This window comes from Panthera uncia, chromosome A2 (genome assembly GCF_023721935.1).
Source record: "Panthera uncia isolate 11264 chromosome A2, Puncia_PCG_1.0, whole genome shotgun sequence".
Classification (NCBI taxonomy): Eukaryota; Metazoa; Chordata; class Mammalia; order Carnivora; family Felidae; genus Panthera; species Panthera uncia.
This window is the reverse complement of record NC_064816.1, coordinates 12,223,299-12,244,202: the sequence shown is the minus strand read 5'-3', so window position 1 is coordinate 12,244,202 and position 20,904 is coordinate 12,223,299. Positions and strand designations below refer to the sequence as shown.

At 56.0% G+C, this 20,904-nt stretch overlaps 1 protein-coding gene across 1 annotated transcript; it reads right to left on the bottom strand.

Moving 5' to 3' along the window:
- Window positions 1–1,498: 1,498 nt before the first annotated feature.
- MAP1S (microtubule associated protein 1S) lies at window positions 1,499–18,229 on the bottom strand. The gene is made up of 7 exons (XM_049640196.1): window positions 18,100–18,229; window positions 16,688–16,789; window positions 15,135–15,217; window positions 13,983–14,123; window positions 10,966–13,321; window positions 2,576–2,811; window positions 1,499–1,744 (listed from the first exon to the last, which is right to left on the bottom strand). The coding sequence occupies exons 1-7, from the start codon at window positions 18,221–18,223 to the stop codon at window positions 1,589–1,591; spliced, it is 3,198 nt and encodes a 1,065-aa protein (XP_049496153.1). The 5' UTR covers window positions 18,224–18,229; the 3' UTR covers window positions 1,499–1,588.
- Between the last annotated feature and the right edge of the window lie 2,675 nt (window positions 18,230–20,904).

Genomic DNA, 20,904 nt, shown 5'->3' with positions numbered 1-20,904 from the left:
CCCGATGGGTGTCCGGCGGAAGGGCGTCTTGTAAGCAGAACCACAAAGGCCAGTCCAACCACGACACTCGTCATCGATCAGCTGAGCCCTAACTAGTGCAAAACACCCCCTCATTTCCTATACATGAGCCCCACTCCCCTTCGTGATGGTGTCTGGAGGTGGGGGGGGCGCTTCGGGAGAGCGTTAGGTCGCGGAGGCCAGGGGGGTGGGGTCCCATCCCGGGGTTGGTGCTGCCGAAGGAGGGGCCGTGAGAGGATGTGCCCCCACGCCCCCTCCCCGTCCACGCGGGGACACAGCCAGAAGGCAGCCATCTGGAAGCCGGAGGGCCCGCCCTCGGCAGACCCCTGGCACCCTGATGCACCCTGGTCTCCACCGTCCAGCCTCCGGAGCTGCGGGAAGGAAGCGTCTGTCGGGGAAGCCGCCTGGTATCGTGCCACAGCAGCCTGGACGCGCCGAGCTGGGGCCCGAGACGGCCGGAGGAAGGAGTCTGTACCAGGACACCTACGTGGCCACGCACAGGGACTCAGGCCGCCGTGTCCAGGGAAGCGAGCCGTGTGCCGACCGGCTCAGAACATCTCCCGGGACCGTCACAAGGTCCCACACACAACAGTTCATTCTTGCAGTTCTGGAGGCCCAGCTCTGAAATCAAGGTGTGCACAGGGTCGGTTCCTTCAGAAAGTTCTAGGGGACAATCACTCCTCACCAGCTTCTGGGGCTGCAGCATTCCTCGGCTGTGGCCCCATCACCCCATCACCCCAGTCTCTGGCTCCACGTCCGCGTGGTCTTCCCCTCTGTGTCACCTCCTCTGTCTCTTATAAGGACACGCGTCATTGGATTTAGGGCCCATCCAGAGAATCTCAAGAGCCTTCGCTTAACTGCATCTGAAAATCCCTTTCTCCAGACACAGTCACACTCACAGATATCAGGTGTCAGGGCTCAGACGTATGCTTTTCGGGTCGCCGTTCAACCCAGGATGCGTGGCACCTCGTCTAATGTTCTAGCTAGGTTATCTCCACGCGTGCAGAGAGCAGGCAAGGGGTTCTTCGGGAATGGATGTTTTGTAATCTCTGGGTTTCAGGTTCTCCTCTAAGACCTCCCTGTGGCATGTGACTCTCCTGCCACGAGCATGAGGTATCTCTAGGAACGGAGAGTGGCCTGTTCTATCGCTTTGGAGCACAGAGCCTGGGGTTCCAGTCTCACCCTGTCCCTGGCTGGTTTGTGTGGCAGAGTGGAGTCCGGCTGCCCTCAGGGGTTCCAGCTTCCCCGCCAGTAAAAATCGGCCTCTCATGCTTGCCGGGTCCGGCCGGAGGGCCGCGGTCAGCGGCGGGCACCGGCTGTCGGCGGTCACTACCGGAAAGGCACACCCCCTCCCCGGGCCTGGGTTTTCCGGCCTGCGACACGGAGGCCGGAGCACGCCTGACCTGGGGGCCGACACGGCGGCGATGACCGTCCCGGAGGCTGCCAAGTCTCCCGCCAGCGGAAGGAACTGAGGCCACAGCCGGGTGGAGTACCTGGTTTATTTGTGACGCAGGTGAATCTCAGGGTCGGGGCGGATGCCGGGCCGCGGGGGCGGGTGTCAGGCGCCGAGCTAGAACTCGACCTTGCAGGCGGGGAAGGCCTCGTCCTGCATGGACACGGTGCTGTTGCTGCCCAGCACGGTGATGCCCAGCGCCTGGTGCCGGGCATGTGTCTCCTCGTACCACTCGTGCATGGCCGCGGAATCGAAGGTGGGGATCAGGGTCACCTGTGGGTGGGACAGACGGGCTGACGGTGAGGGGGAGCACCTGTGACCTCTGGGCCCAGGCCCCTGCTCCACCCCCGGCATCTGAGACCCTTCTTCTCTGCTCCGCTTCCCTTAGCTCTCGCCTGGATGTCTGTACCCGCCCATCCCTGAGGTCCTTTCCTGTCCCCACGGCACCCAAAGGACCCGGGCCCCTCTCCGGCTCCTCCCTGGGACACACCGAGTTTGCCCTACCTCTGCCCAGTGCCCGGAACCCTCCGTCCTGGCTCCCGACAAGCTGTGGGGTGGGAGGGGACACGGGGGGGTGGGGTGGGGACAGGGGCCGCGCATGCTCCCTGAGGCTGGGCGTCGGCATCTCACACGCCGAATGGGTGGCCAGGCACCTTCAAGCCAGACTTGCGTCACCCTTCAAGGATGTGCTTCAAGGCTTCCTTGGGGGACAGCCCCAGCCCACAGGATCAATTCTCAACTTTCGCAGCTACGTGGACACCTCGCCTATTCCTCCTGGCCAATTCTCGTGACTGGGATGGTTAAGAGCCCAGGAGTCAGGGAAGCGGATCAAACCGGGCCCGTCCTGCACCCTCATCCAGGCTGCTCCAGACAGACGGAGGGGACAACGGGAACAGAGTCCTGAGAGCTGGTGGGACCCGTGAACCTGCCTTCATTTCTGTGGCCTTGGGGACACAGCTCGGGCTCTCTGAGCCCCACTCCCTCTTCTGTGGGCGGGTGAAGGTCACACAGACCTCCCAGGACTAAGTTCAACAGGAACACGCCAGGAGGTGTGCGGCCCGACCTCGTGCCAAGACTGTCTGGGGCCCCGGGGTGGTCACGCACCTGGAGGTCACGGTCCCATTGCTGCTTGCCGGCCAGCAGTGCGTCCAGGACAGCCCTCATGCCCTCTTCCTTGCGCTGGTCCTGGCCGCTGATGACGTAACAGAGCGCACGCACCCTTCGGAAGAATTCCTCGTCCACCAGCCGGGCGCTGTTCCCGCTGGGCAGGTAGGCCAGGTCGAGGTAGACGGGGGAGCCGGGAGGGGCTGCTGACCCACCTGGTCGGCTGCCAGCTGACCCTGCGGGCAAGAAGGATGGGGTCAGACCTGAGCTCCTGGGACCCAGGGCCTGGGAAGGGGCTCCCACCTCTGTCTACATCTCTCTGAGTGGCTCCCTCCTCAAGGAGGAGGCCTGATCTATCTTAAAGCTCTCCTTGGCACGGGAAGTTACTCAACGAACTCTGCAAAGACCCCTGGCCGTATCCTCAGTGCTTGGACCCTCCCTGGCTGGTCCCTGGACACAGACATACCCAGGGCCAGAGGTAAGGAGGGTAGGAGGAGGCAATCAGGGAGGGCTTCCAGAAAGACGGGGTTTTAGAGCTTCAGCTCCCAAGGCAGCCAGTATCTAGAACAATCTGCTGCTTCTGCAGCATCCATCTGCTCAATTACTCAAAGGGCATTTATCAAGTCCTCCCGGGCATTAGGCACTGGGGACGTGCCAGTGACCCAGACAGACAAAAATCCCTGCCCCCAAGGGCAACGGGGAGACAGAGTGGGTGTGGGAAGGACAGAATTGCAAGAGGGAGACTGGACGTGGCATTGCTTTCAGAGCCTCATCCGTGGCCCTGAACCTAGAGCTTATGCAAAGGGGAATGAGGCCACCGGTCCCAGGCGAGTGTCTCATAATCATAATCAATTGAGGACAAATCGGGATCTGAGGCACAGGAAACTGGCCAGATGCTTGACATCTTTGGACCGTAAACACTGCCTGGCTCAGGGCGTGGGCCCAGAGGGCTGCCGTGGCATTTGCGGGGTGAGTGAATCCCCTAGCTTTGGGCAGGCGGCATCCCTCACTCATAGCTGGGAACAGTGGCGGTGAGGATCTTAAGTCTCAAGAAGAGAAAGCCGCCATGGCCGTGATGAGCCCAAGGGAGACAGGAGCAGCAGAGGCGGAACAGCCAGACAAGGGGAACATGGGCAGAGGCCGCAGGACAGGAGGACGGGGTAGGGCAGGGACCAGCCAACTACAGCAGCGCCTGCTTTTGTAAACACAGTTTTACCGGAACGCCCTTTGGGTTCCATACGAAGCTGCTGTTCTGCCGCGGCACGGAGTCGAGTTGTTGGGACAGAGACCACCTGGCCTGCAAAGCTGGCAACGTTTACCCTCTGGCCCTTTTAAGACACAGTCTGCTGACACTAGCAGAGGGTCAGTCTGTCCGAGGCAGTGGGAGAAGGAGCCCAGGCACACACGGGCTCGGATGACTCCCAGCCTCCAGGTGCCAGCCTCGGCCACAGGCCTGGGTAGCCACTCTGGGCTGGGGACCCCTGAGCTGCTAAAGCTCACAGGGGCCCAGCAGGTGCCTCTCCCGGCAAGTGCCCAACGAGGATAAGAGGGGGCAGCTCCGGGGGGCACCGAGGCTGGGAACTAATGACAAGCCATGGGGCGAGAGAAGCCTGGGACATCGGTCAGCTTCCGGAGGGCAGGGCCACCAAGGCACCTGCAACCGGTGAGCAAGCACTCGGGGACACCAGCTCAAGTCATCACCGCTGCTTTCCCACCACCCCCGGTACTTCCAGGCCCGCAGTGCCCTCCGCCGTGGTCACCGAGCACTGGAACGTGGCAGGGACGAGCTGACACGAGCTGGGGTTCGGTGCAAAGCACACACCAGGCACCCAAGACTCAGCGTGGCCACGAGAAGGGGAATTAGCTAGTCATCTTTCATACTGACGGCATGTTGGAATATTCTGCGATCATAGCACGCGTACAGAGTATGAACTCGGCAGGAGGACCCGGGGGATGACGGTGCAGCTGGGAAGCACCGGGAATCCATCTCCCCTTCCAGACAAGAGTCGTGCTGGCAGCCTCTCCCTGACTTCCAGGAGATCGAGAGAACGGGAACATTTTTTTCTCCTTTTCTCCCATCTACCCCTCCCCACTTCATTTTTCACTTTTTCCCCTTTTAAGGAGCCAGACACGTAAGGACTAAGCCGTTCAAAAGCCAACGCATGGAATCGTTATCCTCTACACCTGAAACTCACATAGCTGTTAACTATACTGGAATTAAAATTAAAAACTTAATAAAAAGAAAAAAAAGCCACTATATATATGGGAGATTTGGGAAAATCACCACACACACCCAGAAAGGTGCAGGCTCATGAAAACAGAAACAGCACATGATAATTAAACAAAGAAAGGGCGCCTGGGTGGCTCAGTCGGTTAAGCGTCTGACTTCGGCTCAGGTCATGATCTCGCGGCTTGTGGGTTCGAGCCCCGCGTCGGGCTCTGGGCTGACAGCTCGGAGCCTGGAACCTGCTTCAGATTCGGTGTCTTCCTCTCGCTCTCTGCCCCTCCCCCGCTCACACTCTGTCTCTCTCAAAAATAAACATAAAAAAAAAAAAAAATTAAGCCACACAAACCTTCCCCCTGGGGAAGGGGGAGATTTGGATCTCTGGAGTTAACACATTATTAAACTCAAATGTCCAGTTTTCAACAACAGCAAAAATCACAAGGCGAACAAAGAAACAGGAAAAGTATAGCCCAAGGTAAAAAAAAAAAAAAAAGAAAAAGAAAAAGAAAAAAAAATCAACAGAAACCACTCCTGAGAAAGGCCAGATGGTGGGCTTACTGAACAAAGACTTTAAACCAACTTAAAAATGCTCACAGAAAGGAAGACATGGCAAGAAAACGTTGTGTGAATAAAAACAGAAACATCACTAAGGGCAGAGAAAATTTAACAATAAACCAAAAGAAGATCCTGCAGCTAAAGAGTACAATAACCGAAATGAAAAATTCACCAGAGGAATTCAATTCATGATGTGAACAGTGATTTCTGATAGGACAATAGCAATTACCAAGTTCGAGGAACAGGGAGAAATAAGGACCGAAGAAAGTGAACGGCAGCGTGAGGGATTTGTGAGACACCATCGAGAGGGCCGACATACACATGTGGAGTCCCAGGAGGAAAGGGGCAGAATGATTATTTGAAGAAATGATGGCCCCACACTTCCCATGTTTGATGAATGGCGTTAGGAAACGTCCAAGAAGCTCAACAAATTCCAAGTAGGATGACACACATTGAGACACATGAACAGTCCAACTGCTGAAAGAGAATCTCTTTGAGAGAGAGCAGAGATAAAAGGCAAGTTTCTATGTATAAATGTTTATATTAAAAAAGAAGATCTCCATGCAACAACCTAACTATTAACCTAAGGAACCAGAAAACAACAAAAGTAAATCTGAAGCTAACAGAGGAGAGGAAATGATAAAGATTAGAGCAGAGATTTTAAAAATTGAGAATAGAGGGGTGCCTGGGTGGCTCAGTCAGTTGAGCGTCCGACTTTGGCTCAGGTCATGATCTCGCAGTTCTTGAGTTTGAGCCCCGCATCGGGCTCTGTGCTGACAGCTCAGAGCCTGGAGTCTGCTTTGGATTCTGTGTTTCCCTCACTCTCTGTCCCTTCCTCGCTCATGCGCTGTCTCTGTCTCTCAAAAATGAATAAACGTTAAAGAAAATTTTTTTTTAAATTGAGAATGAAAAACACAAAAGATAACCAACAAAACCACGAGTTGGTCCTTCAAAGAGATTAACAAAACCGGGGGCGCCTGGGTGGCTCAGTCGGTTGAGCGTCTGACTTCGGCTCAGGTCACGATCTCGCGGTCGGTGAGTTCAAGCCCCGCGTCGGGCTCTGTGCTGACAGCTCAGAGCCTGGAGCCTGTTTCGGATTCTGTGTGTGTCTCTCTCTCTGACCCTCTCCCATTCATGTTCTGTCTCTCTCTGTCTCAAAAATAAATAAACGTTAAAAAAAATTAAAAAAAAAAGATTAACAAAACTGACAGGCTTTTAGCTAGACTAAGAAAAAAGCGAGAAGACTCAAATTGATAAGCTCAGAAATAAGAGGGGGACACTACTACCTACTCTACAGACATAAAAAGCATGATGAGAGTACTCTGAACAGCTGTACAACCAAGAAACTGCATAACCAAGAAGAAACATACAAATGCCCAGAAACACAAAACCTACCAAAGACTGAATCACAAAGAAACAGAAAAGCTAAACAGATCTATCCTTAGTAAGGAGATTGAATCAGTAATCAAAATCCTCCTGAGCCTAAGTTTCTACCAAACATTTAAAGAAGAACTAACATCGATCCCTCTCTGACTTTTCCAAAAATACTGAAGAGCAGGGAACACGTCCTAATTCATTCTAGGAGGCCAGTGTTGCCCTGATACCAAGGTCAGACAAAGACACTACGAAGAAAAGAAAACTACAGACCAATATCCCTTATGAACCTTGATGCAAAAATCTTCAACAAATATTAGCGAGCCAAATTCAGCAGCATATTAAAAGGATCAGACACTGTGGTCAAGTGGGAATCCCTGGGATGCAGGGATGGTTCCACATATGAAAAATCAATATAGCCACATTAATTTAAAAATGAAATTAAAAAACATTTTTTTAATGTTTATTTATTTTTGAGAGACAGAGACAGAGTGCAAGCAGGGAGGGGCAGAAAGAGAGAGGGAGACACAGAATCTGAAACAGGCTCCAGGCTCCCAGCTAGAGCCTAGTGTGGGGCTTGAACTCCCGGACTGTGAGATCATGACCTCATGGGCAGACACCTAACCGACTGAGCCACCCAGACACTCCAAAAAATGAAATCTTAAAAAAAAAAAAAAAGTATGTATGTATGTGTATACACACACACACACACACACACACACACACACACACACGTATGGGCCGCCTAGCTGGCTTGGTAGGTAGAGCATGTGACTCTTGAGCTCAGGGTTGTGAGTTTGAGCCCCACGTTGGGTGTAGAGATTACTTAAAAATAAAGTCTTAGGGGCACCTGGGTGGCTTGGTCGGTTAAGCGTCTGACTTCAGCTCAGGTCATGATCTCACGGTCTGTGAGTTCGAGCCCCGTGTCGGGCTCTGTGCTGACAGCTCAGAGCCTGGAGCCTGTTTCAGATTCTGTGTCTCCCTCTCTCTCTGCTCCTCCCCTGTTCATGCTCTGTCTCTCTCAGTCTCAAAAATAAATAAACGTTAAAAAAAATTTAAAAAAAAAAAAGTCTTAAAAGGAAAAGAAAAATCAATATAATAGACCACGTTAACAGAATGAATAAAACAACGCAATCATTTCAACTGTCGCAGAAAGGCATTTGACAAAATTCAACACTCTTTCGTGATAAAAACCCCCAACAAACTATGAATAGCATGAAACTGCCTCAACAAAACACGAGCCATGTATGAAAAACTCACAGCTCACATCATACCCAATGGAGAAAGACTATCAGCTTTTTTTCTAAGAGCAGGAACAAGGCAAGAATGTTGGCTTTTGCCACTTAGAGTCAACACAGTACTAGAAGTGCTAGCCAGAGCAATCAGGCAAGAAAAAGAAAAGATATCTACATTAGAAAAGAAAAAATTAAAGTTATCTCTGATCACAGATGACACGCTCTTACGTGCAGAAAAGTCTAAGATGATGTGCACACGCACACACACACACACACACACAATCTGTTAGGATAGATGTATTCGGCAAAGTAGCTGGACACAAAACCAACACACACAAACCAATTATGCTTCTATATGCTAATGGTGAACGATTTGAAAAGGAAACTAAGAAAACAACTGTCTTTACAATAGTATTAACATAGAATAAGATACTTAGGGATTAATTTAGCCAAGAAAACAAAATATACGAAAACTAAAAAACACCGCTGAAAGAAACGAAAACGTAGAAACTCACGGAAAGGACATCCCATATTTGTGGATTAGGAGACTTAATATCCGCCAAGCCGTTGACACTACCTGAGGCAAACTACAGATTCGGTGCTGTCACGATCAAAGTGCCAGCGATGGCTTTTGGCAGAAATAGAAAAACCATCCTAAAATTCATATGGAATCTCAAGGGATTCCAGGAGGCAAGACAATGTTGAAGAACAAAGTTGGAGGACTCACACTTCCTGATCTGTAAACTTATGGTAAAGGGACAGTAATCAAGACAGCGTGGTGTTGACATAAAGACGGACACATGATAGGCCAACGGAACAGAAAGCCCGGAAATAAACCCTCACGTATGTGATGAGATGATTTCTGACAACGATGCCGAGACCATCAGAGGAGAAAGGACCGTCTTTTCAACCAATGGTGCTGGGAAAATCGGAGGTCTACATACAAAACAATGAAACTGAACCCTTATTCGGCACCACGGACAAAAATTAACTCAATTTATCCTGGGAACAAAATGTGAGCGCTAAAACCATAAAACTCTTAGAACAAAGCAAAAGCTTCACCCGACTGGATTTAGCAATGATTTTTTGGATGTGACAACAAAAGCACAGGCAGAAAAAAAAAAGCCGAACTGGATTTTATGACGATTACAAACTTCTGGGCGAAGAACACGATCAACAGAATAAAAAGGCAACCCCACAGAATGGGAAAAAAGTATTTGCAGATCATATACCTGACAAAGGGTTAATATCCACAATATATACAGAACTCTCATAACCCAACAGCAAAAAGACTACCCGATTCAAAAAGGGGCAAAAGACCTGAACAGACATTTCTCCAGAAAAGGTATATAAATGGCCGACAGCACATGAAAAGATGCTCAACATCATTAATTCGGGAAACGTAAATCGAAACCACCACGAGGTATCACCTCACACGCATCAGGTGGCTACTCAAAAAATAACAAGTGCTGGCGAGGATGTGGAGAAACTGGAACCTTCTTTGCACGGCTGGTGGCATTGATGTAAAACGGTACGGCCATTGTCGAAAACAGCATAGTGGTTCCTTAAAAACTCAAAAATGTAATTACCGTGTGATCCAGCAATCCCACTTCTGCGAATATACCCCAAAGAGTTGAAAGTAAGGTCCCCATGAGATATCTGTCCAGTCACGTTCATACCAGCATCATTCGACAGTAGCCAAAAGGCAGAAGTAACCCAAGAGTCCATCCGTGGGTGAACGGATAAACAAAATTTGGTCCATCCGTGCAACACGGTATTATTCAGCCTTAAAAAGGAAGGAAATTCTTAAAAACGAAAAAAAGGGGAAGAGAATTATGACACAGGCTACAACGTGAATGGACCACGGAGACATGATACTAAGTGAAATAAACCAGTCACAAAAGATAAATACAGTATGATTTCACTTGCAGGAGGTCCCTAGAGGAGTCAGATTCATAGAAACAGAAAGCAGAACCAGAGGGTGCCAGGGATTGGGAGAGGAGGAATGGGAATTCGTTTTTTAATGGGGACAGAGTTTCAGTTTTGCAAGAGAAAAAGGAGCCCTGGAGACCAATTGGTGGGGCTGGTTGCACAGCAATGCGAACGTACTTAACGCTACGGAATTGTGCACTTAGCAACGGCTAAGGTGGTAAATGTCCTGTTAAGAGATCTCATCACAACTGAGGAAGACCGGGAAGAAAAGTTACCGCAGCGTACCTAAAACTGCTATCCTTAGATAGGTCTGCTTACGGGGTGGCCCTGGCTGGAGTCTGGGGAGCCTGGATTTCAGAAAGGTTCCCACCCCTAAGGGACAAGAGTGGCTCACCGCGCCTGTTTGCTCCGCAGCAGCGTGGCTCAGGCTGAACGCCTGCTTCACCCTTGCTGAGGAGTCTGGGATGTTGGCACATGTCAGGCAGAGGGTGCCAACGCGACCAGCAACACCCTGGGCGCTCAGTCTCTAACGAGCATCCCTGGTGGACACCACCTCGTATGGGTCACCAGGGCACGCTGCTCGGGCATTAAGCACACGGTGGGACCACACTGGGAGACGACTCTACAAGCCTGTGCCTGCCCCCCCCCCCCCAGGAGCCCCCCTCCCCGTGCCCCTTCTCTTTGCCGATTCCCTTCTGTATCCTTTTGCTCCAACACAGCTGAGCCAGGAGTAGGACTGCATCCCGAGTCCTGACTGCAACACTGAGCCTGGTGGTGGGGGGCTTGGGAATCTCTACGCAAACAGGTTAAATATACTATTAAAATTAATTTCACCCGTTTCTACTCGCTGTGGCACTAGCGACCTCATGATGACAGATGTGCTCACATTATGCTTCCGTGGGTGGCACTGCTTGAATGCCTCGGAATTACAAGCGAGCCAGAGCTTCCATTTTGTAGGAGAAACTGACGCCCAGAGAGGGTGGCAGGCGTGGCTGAGGCCACACAGCAAACAGGGAACAAAGACTTGGGCCGGTAACCCTGCTGTAGGCCTCCAGCCCCTGGGTACTTACCGGATGGGCCCCGAGTGGTCGTCTTGGGGACCGAGGACTTTCTGGACAGGGGTGCCCGACCTCCCTTGTCACTGGGCTCGCTCCGGGTGCCGAGGGGCCGACTGGCCCGGTCTCCACCGGCCAGTCCCTTGGTTTTGGCAGTGGTCGCGGGAGTGGCTTTGGAGGCGGCAGTGCTGGGGTGAGGGCGAACCCCGGACTTCCGGGTGCGGCCGTGGCCCTCCGTCAGCCGGGCCTGCTCAGGGGGCAGCACCTCGGGGTCCACCATGCAGATGCCGGGCGGGGTGGGCAGCGGCGGGGGGAACTTGAGGGGCTCGGGCAGCGGGTCACGGCGAGGGACCCCTGCGCCCTCCATGTCTTCATCCGAGTCCGCGATGCCGGGGGCGGCAGGCAGGGGGTCCGAGTCAGACAGGGTGGGCAGGGACTCGCTGACGGAGGTGGGTGGGGTCTCCTCAGCTCCCGGGGCCCCCGCCCGCTCCTGGGACCGGGCGCTGCTATCAGAGCTGCCTGGGGACGCGGGCGCGGGCGCCACGGGCACGGCCTTCCGGTGCTCAAACTCACAGGGTGACACCAGGCACAGGTCCACGTCGTGCGGGGAGGCCGATCGCCGTACCCGGGGGCCGCGGAGGGGGAGGCTCAGCCCAGCGTCGCCCGCGGCGGCAGGCGGTGGCGGCAGCACCTGCTCGAAGGAGACGGACAGGGACTCGTCCACCTCCGTGGAGTGCGGGGATCCCACCTCGGCAGGCAGTGACGGTGTGGTCACCGTGGGCGAGGCATCCGGCCCAGCCTCCCCGCCCCGCAGCGGGCTCAGCGACAGCCGCCCGCTGCCCTCCGCCGGGCCCTGGTGGGCTCCAGTAGGCGAGGGTGTGCGCGGCCGGGGGGTGCTGGCACCCAAAAGCAGCTCCAGCGTCTTCTCCTCCAAGGTGCCGCCGTCCTCCCCGGCCGGGCTCAGCCCCAGCTCCAGGCTGCTCTCCTGGCTGGGGGTGGCCACCAGCTGGGGGGCAGGGGAGCCGCAGGCCTCTGGCGGCGGCGGGCTGGCCTCTCCACAGCGGAAGCTGGGGGGGCTGTGGGGCCCGTTCTCCGCCGGCGGGACGCCCGGGCGGGGGATATTGGGTGCCCTGCGGGGCCTGGGGGCGGCCTGGGCACCCGCCTTCTTCACGCTGACCGGAGCGGAGGCTGCCCGGCGCACCTCCTGGGGCTGGGTCCGAGGGACGCTTGGCTTGGGGTCCTTCTTCACCTCCCGGGGGAGCCTGGCTTCTTTCTCAGCCCTGCGGGGGGCCTCGACTCGAGGCGGGTCCTTCCGGGCCCCCACAGGGCGCTCCGGGGCAGGCCTGGCCGGTGCCGTCGTCCGGCCTTCTCTTCTTAAGCTGTCCCGGGAGCCCACGCTTTCCTTGCTCTCCGCTCGCCGAGGCCCCACTAGGTCCTGGGGGGTCACCACAGGCTCTCGCAAGAACCCCAGGTGCTGCAGGCGGACCAGGCCATCCAGGAGGCGGGCGGGAGGTGTGCAGCCGGGGAACAGCACGCGCACCACCTTCTCGGTGGGGCCCGCAGGGTGCCACACTAGCAGGGCGCACACGGAGGCCGACGAGCGGTCAGCACCAGCCGCGGGCGGGTGCAGCACATACATGTCCAGCCGGCCCACGCCCATCTTCTGAAAGAGCACGGTGGGCTCGGCCGGGAGCGGCCCGCGGTTCAGAGTCAGGGGCGCGATGCCCAGCCGGGCCAAGAGGCTCAGGGCCAGCTCCGCCTCGTCCTCGCCGCTCACCAGACGCGAGATGGCCACGCGGGCGTTGAGGAACACGACCCCCAGGTTGGGGGAGATGAGCCTGCGGAGCCTGTCGTCCCCGGAGCCCCCGCCGGCCGCCGCCTCGTCTCGCTCGGCCAGCTTGCGCCGCAGAAGACTGTTGAGGCCCGGGAGGCTGTCGGCGCCGGCGTGGGTCACCAGCACGGCGTCCACCCGGTCCAGGTGCCGCACCAGCTTCCAAAAGCTCGACTTGGGGTTGGAGCCACCGTTGACCAGCACGGTGAAGCCATTGACGGCGAAGAAGGCGGCGTCGCCGAGGCCGCCGGGGAAGATGTAGCAGCAAGGCCGGGCGAGCCTGAGGAAGCCCACGGACGCTGGCGGCTCGAGCAGCTCAAAGGGAGACGGGGCCTCCAGCGACTCGGCCACGTACTCCAGGAACTGGCGCAGGCCCTCGGAAGCCGGCAGCTGCACGGGTGGGTTCCACTGCACCCGGAGCGCGCCCTGGAGGCCCAGCACCTCAGGTGCCAGCTGGGCCCAGTCACCGAAGGTTGGGCAGGTGATGGTGAGCTTCGGCAGGTCTGCAGGTGGGGGTGCGGACGCCAGAAGATCCCGGATCTACAGAGGGGCGGGGGTGACGGTTAAGAAGCCCCCTGGAGCCGGGCAACACCCAGCGCCTCGGGAAAAGTGGGCAAGGGCCCCTCCACCTTGATTCCTGGGGCTGGGAGAGTCCTTTGGCCGACCCTCGTCACCATTACGACAAATCCCAGCCATCCCCACGGTCCGCAGAGACACATGCTCCTGACTCACCACCTGCTTCCCTCCCCTCCCCTCCCCTCCCACTCTCCCTGCCCCAAGGCCTCTGCGCTTGCTGTTCTCTACAGCACAGCTCCCTGCAGGGACACCTTCCATGCTCCCCACCTCTGCTTTTTAGCTCACCGTCGTCACCTCACTCTCTACAACGGGAAAAGGTGGTTTATCGGCTGGCTTTGTTCATTTGCCACACCCGGACGAAGGACTTTAGAAAGGACCCTACCCAGCTGGGACCTGGAAGCTGGGGTGCCGCTTGAGGTCTCTGGGATGTCTGCTGATCTACAGGCCCAGCCTCAAACCACACGCCGTCGTGGGTGAGGGAACTGGGGCCCGACGATGGGAGGGGCATGTGTCAGTGCTGCTGCTCCACAGAGGAAGGGATGGGGTGCAGAGAGGGACAGGTCACTAGGGCCACACGGCCCGAACTCAGAGCCAGGGGAAGCAAGACGAGGAGGAGGCGGCTTACCTCTTTGTCCCCCAGGACCTGGAGGAAGTGGCGGGGCGAGAAGCCCCCCGTCTGGAGCAGCAGCTCCCCTGTCCCTTCCAGGCAGGGCCCAGCCAATACCAGCAGCTTATGAGGGGCAGGGTCCAGCAGAAGGTTCCGGAGCTGAGGAAGGGGGAGACTGTTAAAGGCCCCACTCTGTGCCGCGACAAGGCCTACACCCTGCTTTGAGATGGCTCCCAGCCCCAAATCTCCATACAACCACCCGAATCCCTGTCCCCACCCCAGTACTCAACTAGAAGCTGGCAGGGTACCCTCCGGGCCTCCTGCTGAGCCCAACACCCTTCCCCCAACAAATTCCTGCTGCTCTTCCTACAAAGCCAGGCTCCGGGGCCTCCTCCTCCTAGAAGCCCACCATACCCTTTCTGGATTCCCTGGAGCCCACTCTCTCTCTGGCCCAGCCTCAAGGCCATGGAGAAGAGTGTATCTGTGTCTGGCTCTATCTCCTTCAGAGCTCCTTGAGGGAACAAAACAGAGCATTTTTGATCAGAGGAATCCACCTATACCGGGGTCTCTAGAGGGGCGTCCTGGGCTTCATCTTGTTCATTTTTCCTATGGGTAACTAGGAGAAGGGCATAAGCTGTCCATAAATTAGAAGGATTAGGAAGTCAATTCGGGGCTCCAGGGTGGCTCAGTCTGTTAAGCGTCCGACTCTTCGTTTTAGCTGACGGCACAGAGCCTGCTTGGGATTCTCTCTCTCCCCCTCTCTGCCCCTTCTGTGCTCTCACGCACTTTCTCTCTCTAAATAAATAAATAAACTAAAAAACAAAACAAACAAAAAAAACAAAAAAAAAAAGTCAATTCAGACAACTCCTGGGGGGGCCCAGCTAGCGAGGGAGGCACGAGATGCAAACGTCAGCTGAGTCCTGCCTTCCTGCCTCCAGACCTTCCTCGCAAACTCCAGTCTTTCCTGACTTCACCTGTTCCTCCCACCGTCACCTCCGAGGGGGTGACAAGCTGAAGCTGAGGCCGTCCAGGGAGACTTCCTGAAGGAGGGGGTGAGGCCGCTGAGTGTCAAGAGAATTTCAAACGGCACAAAGTCAGGGACGCAGGAAGTCAGGACTTGGGATGGTGCCGGTCCCGACAGCCTGCCCCCTGCGGATGACTGTTCCCTACCTCGTCACACAGGGACTTGTCTGATGGATTCAGGAGGACCAGTGTCTCCAGGGTGTCTCCGCGGTGGTGCAGGCTCCGCTGGCCTGTGGGGGTATCGGGCTCTGTGAGTTTGGGGCTGGGCCTTGTGCACAGGGTCAGGCGGTCCCGGTGTCGAGCCCTGCCTCCCTGTGTGACCCCAGGCAGCCACAAGCCCCTCCAGGACTATGCTTCCAGGAAACCCCAGCCAGGGGGTCATCTGAGAATCAACAGGCGCGTGGTAGAGCTGCGGGTCAGGATGAGGCCAGAACAGGAAACCAGCGTTGGCAGGCCTCACATCGGAAACAGTGACAACAAGGCCATCCCTGCTTACAGGCCCCAATTCACAGCAGTCAGCCCTATGGGGGACGTCACTGTCACCCCATATAGGTAAGGAGCCAGAGCCCAGGGCCAACGAGGTACACCAGGAGGAGGGCAAACCATGGGCAAGGGCTCTGAGGCAGGACTGGGCTCCAAGTGAGGATCAGGAAGTGGCGGGTGAGGCTAGAGCGAGGGGAGCATGGGGGAGCATGGGGGAGCATGGCGCCAGGGAGGCCTCATGGGCCAGGAAGAGGGGAGTGGGGATGATTCCGGGATCTGAACCCTCATCTGTCCCTCAGAGCCCAGAGGTTTCGGAAATGGAGCACCAGGCCTAAGGCTAGAGAGGCAAGGACCTTTCGGCACCGGTCAACCTTTATCAGTTTATCACACGCTTATCATCATGTACGGATATTGCCCCATTCCGGTGGGGAAACCAAGGCACAGAGAGAGGAAATGGCCGCCAAGGACACACAGAACCGATGGGATTTCCAGCCCCTTCCCACCCCCAAATCCTGCGAGGGGTCAGGAAGCCACCAGGAACCGCTGGGACAATGAGGCGAAGGACACTTCCTTCCCCTCCTGCAGCGGCCTAGAGGTGACTCAACGGGCTGGCTGAGGCAAGAGGGGCTGCTGGTGATACCCGGAACCCGCCCAGTAGCTGCTCTGTTCTGTGGGTCATCCTGGGCCGTGTGGGGCTGGCCCAGGCGTCCCAACCCCTCCCTCAATCTTGCTCCTCTCCCAGCTCCCCATCCACTGAGCACCTACTGTACAGGGGTCACAGCCACAAACCATACACAGTCCCTGCCACGCGGGGCCCACACTCTACCCTCCAGGCCCACTCAGCAGCCCCTCACTTTCCAAATATCTTCTCACCTTGCCTGGGCCCTTCCCTCCACTTGACACATCAGCCCCCAGATGCCTCTCATCCACAAAGCCCACTTCCTGGAGGTCTCCCTGTCCCCCACCCCTCAGCTGCCTCATCTGCAAAATGGGGACAAAAATACGAGTTCCTGCCACGTGTAGACCAAGGGAGTTAGCAGTGCTGGTCGGGGCCCAGCCCTGCTCCAACTTGACAGATCTCGGCTGTATTGTTACTGTGGTTGTTCACAGCCATACCCGAACCCTCCCCCATGCCTGGCACACAGCTGGCACTCAGAGAACACTTGCCCAATGAAGGGGAGCGGCTGGGACATGGGGGGGGGGGTCTCCAGTCTCACCTTTCACGATGCTGGAGAAGGTGGCAGAGTGCCGGGACACGAAAATCTTGAGCTGCTCATCAAGGCTGCAAATGCCAGGGTCAATGTCCCAGGACCGGATGCCTGTTGGGGGCAAGGGGGGTGGTGGCCGGAGAAGTGAGGCAGGAAGTCAACTAGGCTCCCCAGCTCCCACAATATTTCAGTTAACTAGCATCTGGCAGGTGGGAGCCGTCCCAGCCCCTTCCCCTCAACCCTCCCCTGTACGCAACAGCCTGGAGACTCAGAACCACCTAAGGTGCCTCTGGTGTTCTCTCTGCATCCGCACCAAGGGACCCAAAGCGTTAATTTGGCATTTCACAGAGAAGATTCACAACATCAACAAAAGAGCCCCCACCTCCCGAACAGTCATCTGGTCCCCTCCATCATCTCCCTACCCCCACCACTGTCACACAGCCCCTTCTGCCCTGCCAGGAATGTTCCCACCTCCTGGCCTTTGCACCAGCTCTTCCCACTCTCAGGAGGTCCTTCCCTCTGTCTCCCGACCCACCCTTCAGGCCCTCAGCGCTCTGCATCCTTCTGAGCACTCCTGACAGCCTGGGGGCTTAAAACTTGTCCTCACCCACTTCGGATCCTGCACCCTATCAGACTATTAGCACCGTGAGGGCAGAGCTGGACCTGTGGTTTCCACACTATCCTTGCACACGGGGCGGGGTGGAGGTGGGGGAAGACATGGGCACAGACGACGACATTCCCAAGGACGCAGAGATGTGCGCTGCCTTTCCATTTTGCAGGCGCCAGACCGAAGGCCCTGCCCATCTGAATGGGGGGGGGGGGAATGAATGCCCTCCAAACACGGTGTGGGGTGCACGACGCCTGTGCCAAGTGGCTGCAGGTGAACCTCGCAGGTGCACCTACATGATTCATCTCCCCAGATGCCAAATCCCTTGGGCAGGCTGCGCCCACCCACACCCCAATTAGCAACGGAAAGTGGGCCCCGGGGCTCCAGGCCCAGTCTCTCCATCCCAGCTCCTCCCTCCGGGACATCCAAGCTGCTATGACCCGGGGCTTCGAGGCGACCCCACCCTCCCCTCGGCGGGCCCACTGGGCGGGAAGCGGAGCCGTCGCCCGTGTTGCCCAATCGCGCGGGTCCCAAAGCCCGGGCCCCCGTCCCGTCCCCGGGCTACACCCGAGGCGGGGCGGGGCGAGGCAGCCCAATCCAGGCCCGGGTACCGCTTCCTCCGTGCGCGCCCAAGGCTTCTGCCCGCGCCGTAAGCCTAACCGTGAGGAAGACCGAGCCTCCGGGCCCCCAGGATCCCGCCGCCGCCCATCGCCTCCCCCCCCCCCGCCCCGCCCCCCCCCCCCCCCCCCACCCTCGGGCCGAGACGCGCGGCAGCGCCCGCCTCTCGCACCCCGTGGCCCCAGGCCAACCCGACCTCGTTCGAGCTCCTCCAGCACATAAGCAAGCAGCCCCGAGCACCCGCACTCGCCGCCCACCACGAGCAGCAGCGAGCTCGGTGCCTGGGTCGCCCCGGGGCCCGCCGCCGCCGCCGCCGCCATCTTCGCGCCGCACTGACGCTCCGAGCGCCCACCCCACTGGCCCCGCCCCTTAAAGGGGCTGTACCGGAAGACCCGAAGACCCCGCCCGGAAGCCCCCTCGCCCCTCGTGTGCCACGGCTGGCCCCTTTAGGCCTTGGGAGCTGGGGACGTGGGCACGGAAGTGGCTGGCAGGCTCTTGGGCTTCCACTTTGGCCACCCTTCCCAAATGATCATTCATTCATTCATTCATCCATCCATCCATTCGTTCATTCAAGAAGCTTTGACTGCATGCCTACCACCTGTTCTCAGGGAACTCATCACGTAAGAGTGGGCCCAGTTAGAACCAGGCCCACATGCCCCTAGGTCCCTGGGTCAGGGCTTGCACAGAGAAAAGAGAGGTATCTTACAGCTAGGGCTTTAAGGAATGTGTAGGAGTTTGCTAGGTATGAGTGGTGGGGCAAGAGCATTTGAGGCAAGTTAGAGCACGTGCAAAGCTTTAGAGGTAGGAAAGTACATTTGTGGTTGGGACACATTCCAGAACACTCTGGGCCCTGGCGCAGGGTAACACGCTTGCACCTATATGTCAGGCATTTTACTCCATTAGCTCGGTGAATAAACCTATGAGGTAGGTGATGTGATCATGGTCGTTTCAGAGCAGAAGCAGGCTTGCAGAGATGAAGTCATGAGCCCCTTAAGTAGAGAGCTGAATCCAGGGGAGTCTGATTTTAAATCCAGTCTGCAGCAGGTGCCGACTGCCTGCCTCACGTCGGTAGTAACCCTTCCTCCCCAAACAATCGCACACAGCCCTTTTAACTATGGTGGTCACTGCTTTAAAAAAATCACGTTGAGGGGCGCCTGGGTGGCTCAGTCGGTTAAGCGGCCGACTTCAGCTCAGGTCACGATCTCGCGGTCCGTGAGTTCGAGCCCCGCGTCGGGCTCGGGGCTGATGGCTCGGAGCCTGGAGCCTGCTTCCGATTCTGTGTCTCCCTCTCTCTCTGCCCCTCCCCCGTTCATGCTCTGTCTCTCTCTGTCCCAAAAATAAATAAAACGTTAAAAAAAATTAAAAAAAAAAAATCATGTTGCACCAAACCTTCTGACAGTTGCCTGTGCCCAGGGAGGGCTGGGCCGTCTCTCTTGGCACTGAGGCCTCCATCTCTGGAGGTATACAAAACAAATCAAGACAGAAGTGAAAAGGCCTGGGAAGCAGGATTGGCCTTCTGCTGCCCTTCATTATCTGGGGTCGTTCAGCCCAACTTCCTCCCTGGTCAGTGTGTAACAGTCACTGGCCACGTGCTGTCTAATGTTCTAGTACTCCACTTCCTCTCTCTCTTTTGGCCCTAGCATACTTCCTCTACCCTAGTCCCTCCTTCTTAGCTGCCTCCCCTGTGTCCTGGCTGCCTGTGATTTCTTGTATTGTTGCTTTGAGCAATAATAGGAATGGGAGTGTCTCTGTCAGGCTCCGTCTCCCCTACTAGGCTGGGAGCTCGTTGGAGGCCAGGCCAGGCAGAGGCCTCTCTGGACCCCCAGCCTTTTGTAGGACAAGGCTGAACATCCTGGAAATGCATAATAAAGCCTTGTGGAATGGGGATGAAAAGCCCATCTCTCCACCATTCATTTATTCCTTCACGTGTATTGATTAAGTTAGAACTTGAACCCAGGACCTTCTGACTGAAGTCTATGCTCTTCCTTCTGCCCAAGGCTGTGAGTTATGGTTGTTGCTAATTAATTCTAGTTTGTCTTAAAGGGCCCTGAAGTGTGAGAATGTGTCTTCACCAGGGTGTCTGATTTGGGAGGAAAAGTCCTCTCCAAGGACTCTGGGGGCTGGTGTTCTGAGTGTTCTGGAGTCCTGAGGATTTCCTGTCTCATGATGATGTCATCCAGACTGGGGACCCTCGTATGGGGAATGTGGAAAGCAACTCCCCAGAGATGAAGCATCTGGGGATCATTTCTGAAATCCCAGGCACAAGACTAAGGTCACTGCCCTCCTGCCTTTGTCCCCACCCAGCTCCAGGCCTGTTTCTAGGTCATCAGTAATAGCATTTGTGGGGAAAATGGAACCCTTAGCCCTCAGGACTGATGGACATCCTTGTCTTCTCACCCTGGCAATTCTTTTCTCTTTTTAACATTTTTTTTCTTGAGGCTTAACATACACATGGTCAAGTTCACAAATGTTAAACGTGGAGGTTGACAAGGGCAATGACACTCCAGTCAGGATCTAGGACATTCCCAGCTCCTGGCAGTTCTTGGGGCTCTCCAGCTGATTCTCCCCTCCCCTGCCCCGACCTCTGTCATGATAGGTGAGTTTTACCTGGTTTCGAACTTCACATTAAATGGGATCACAGAGGGTATCTGTTCTTGGATCTGGCTTCCCTTTGTTCCCCACGTTACGGCGAGAAGCTGGCGTTGCTCCTTTTCAGGGCTCTGTAGTATTCTTGGGTACCATTTTTTAACGTTGTGGCAAAACACAAAAAACATATAACCTATCATTTTAAGGATTTTAAAGTCTGTCATTCGATGACAGTACATTTAGTTCCCAGTGTTGTATAACCTTCACTTAATACGAGCTCCATAAAACTTTCATTGCCTCACTAATTGTTCATTTCACCTGTTGGTGGACATTTGGGTTGTTTCCAGTTTGGGGCTATCACGGATAAACCTGTGTTGAGCCTTTTTTGTACCTGTCTTATGGTGACTATACCTCA

Excerpts from the sequence above, each read along its gene's own strand:
- MAP1S (XM_049640196.1), bottom strand. The coding sequence starts at position 18,223 with ATGGCGGCGGCGGCGGCGGCGGGCCCCGGGGCGACCCAGGCACCGAGC. Across the intron at positions 14,124-15,134 it reads ACAAGTCCCTGTGTGACGAG|CTCCGGAACCTTCTGCTGGA; the intron begins GTAGGGAACAGT and ends CCCCTTCCTCAG. Across the intron at positions 13,322-13,982 it reads AGGTCCTGGGGGACAAAGAG|ATCCGGGATCTTCTGGCGTC; the intron begins GTAAGCCGCCTC and ends GCCCCTCTGTAG.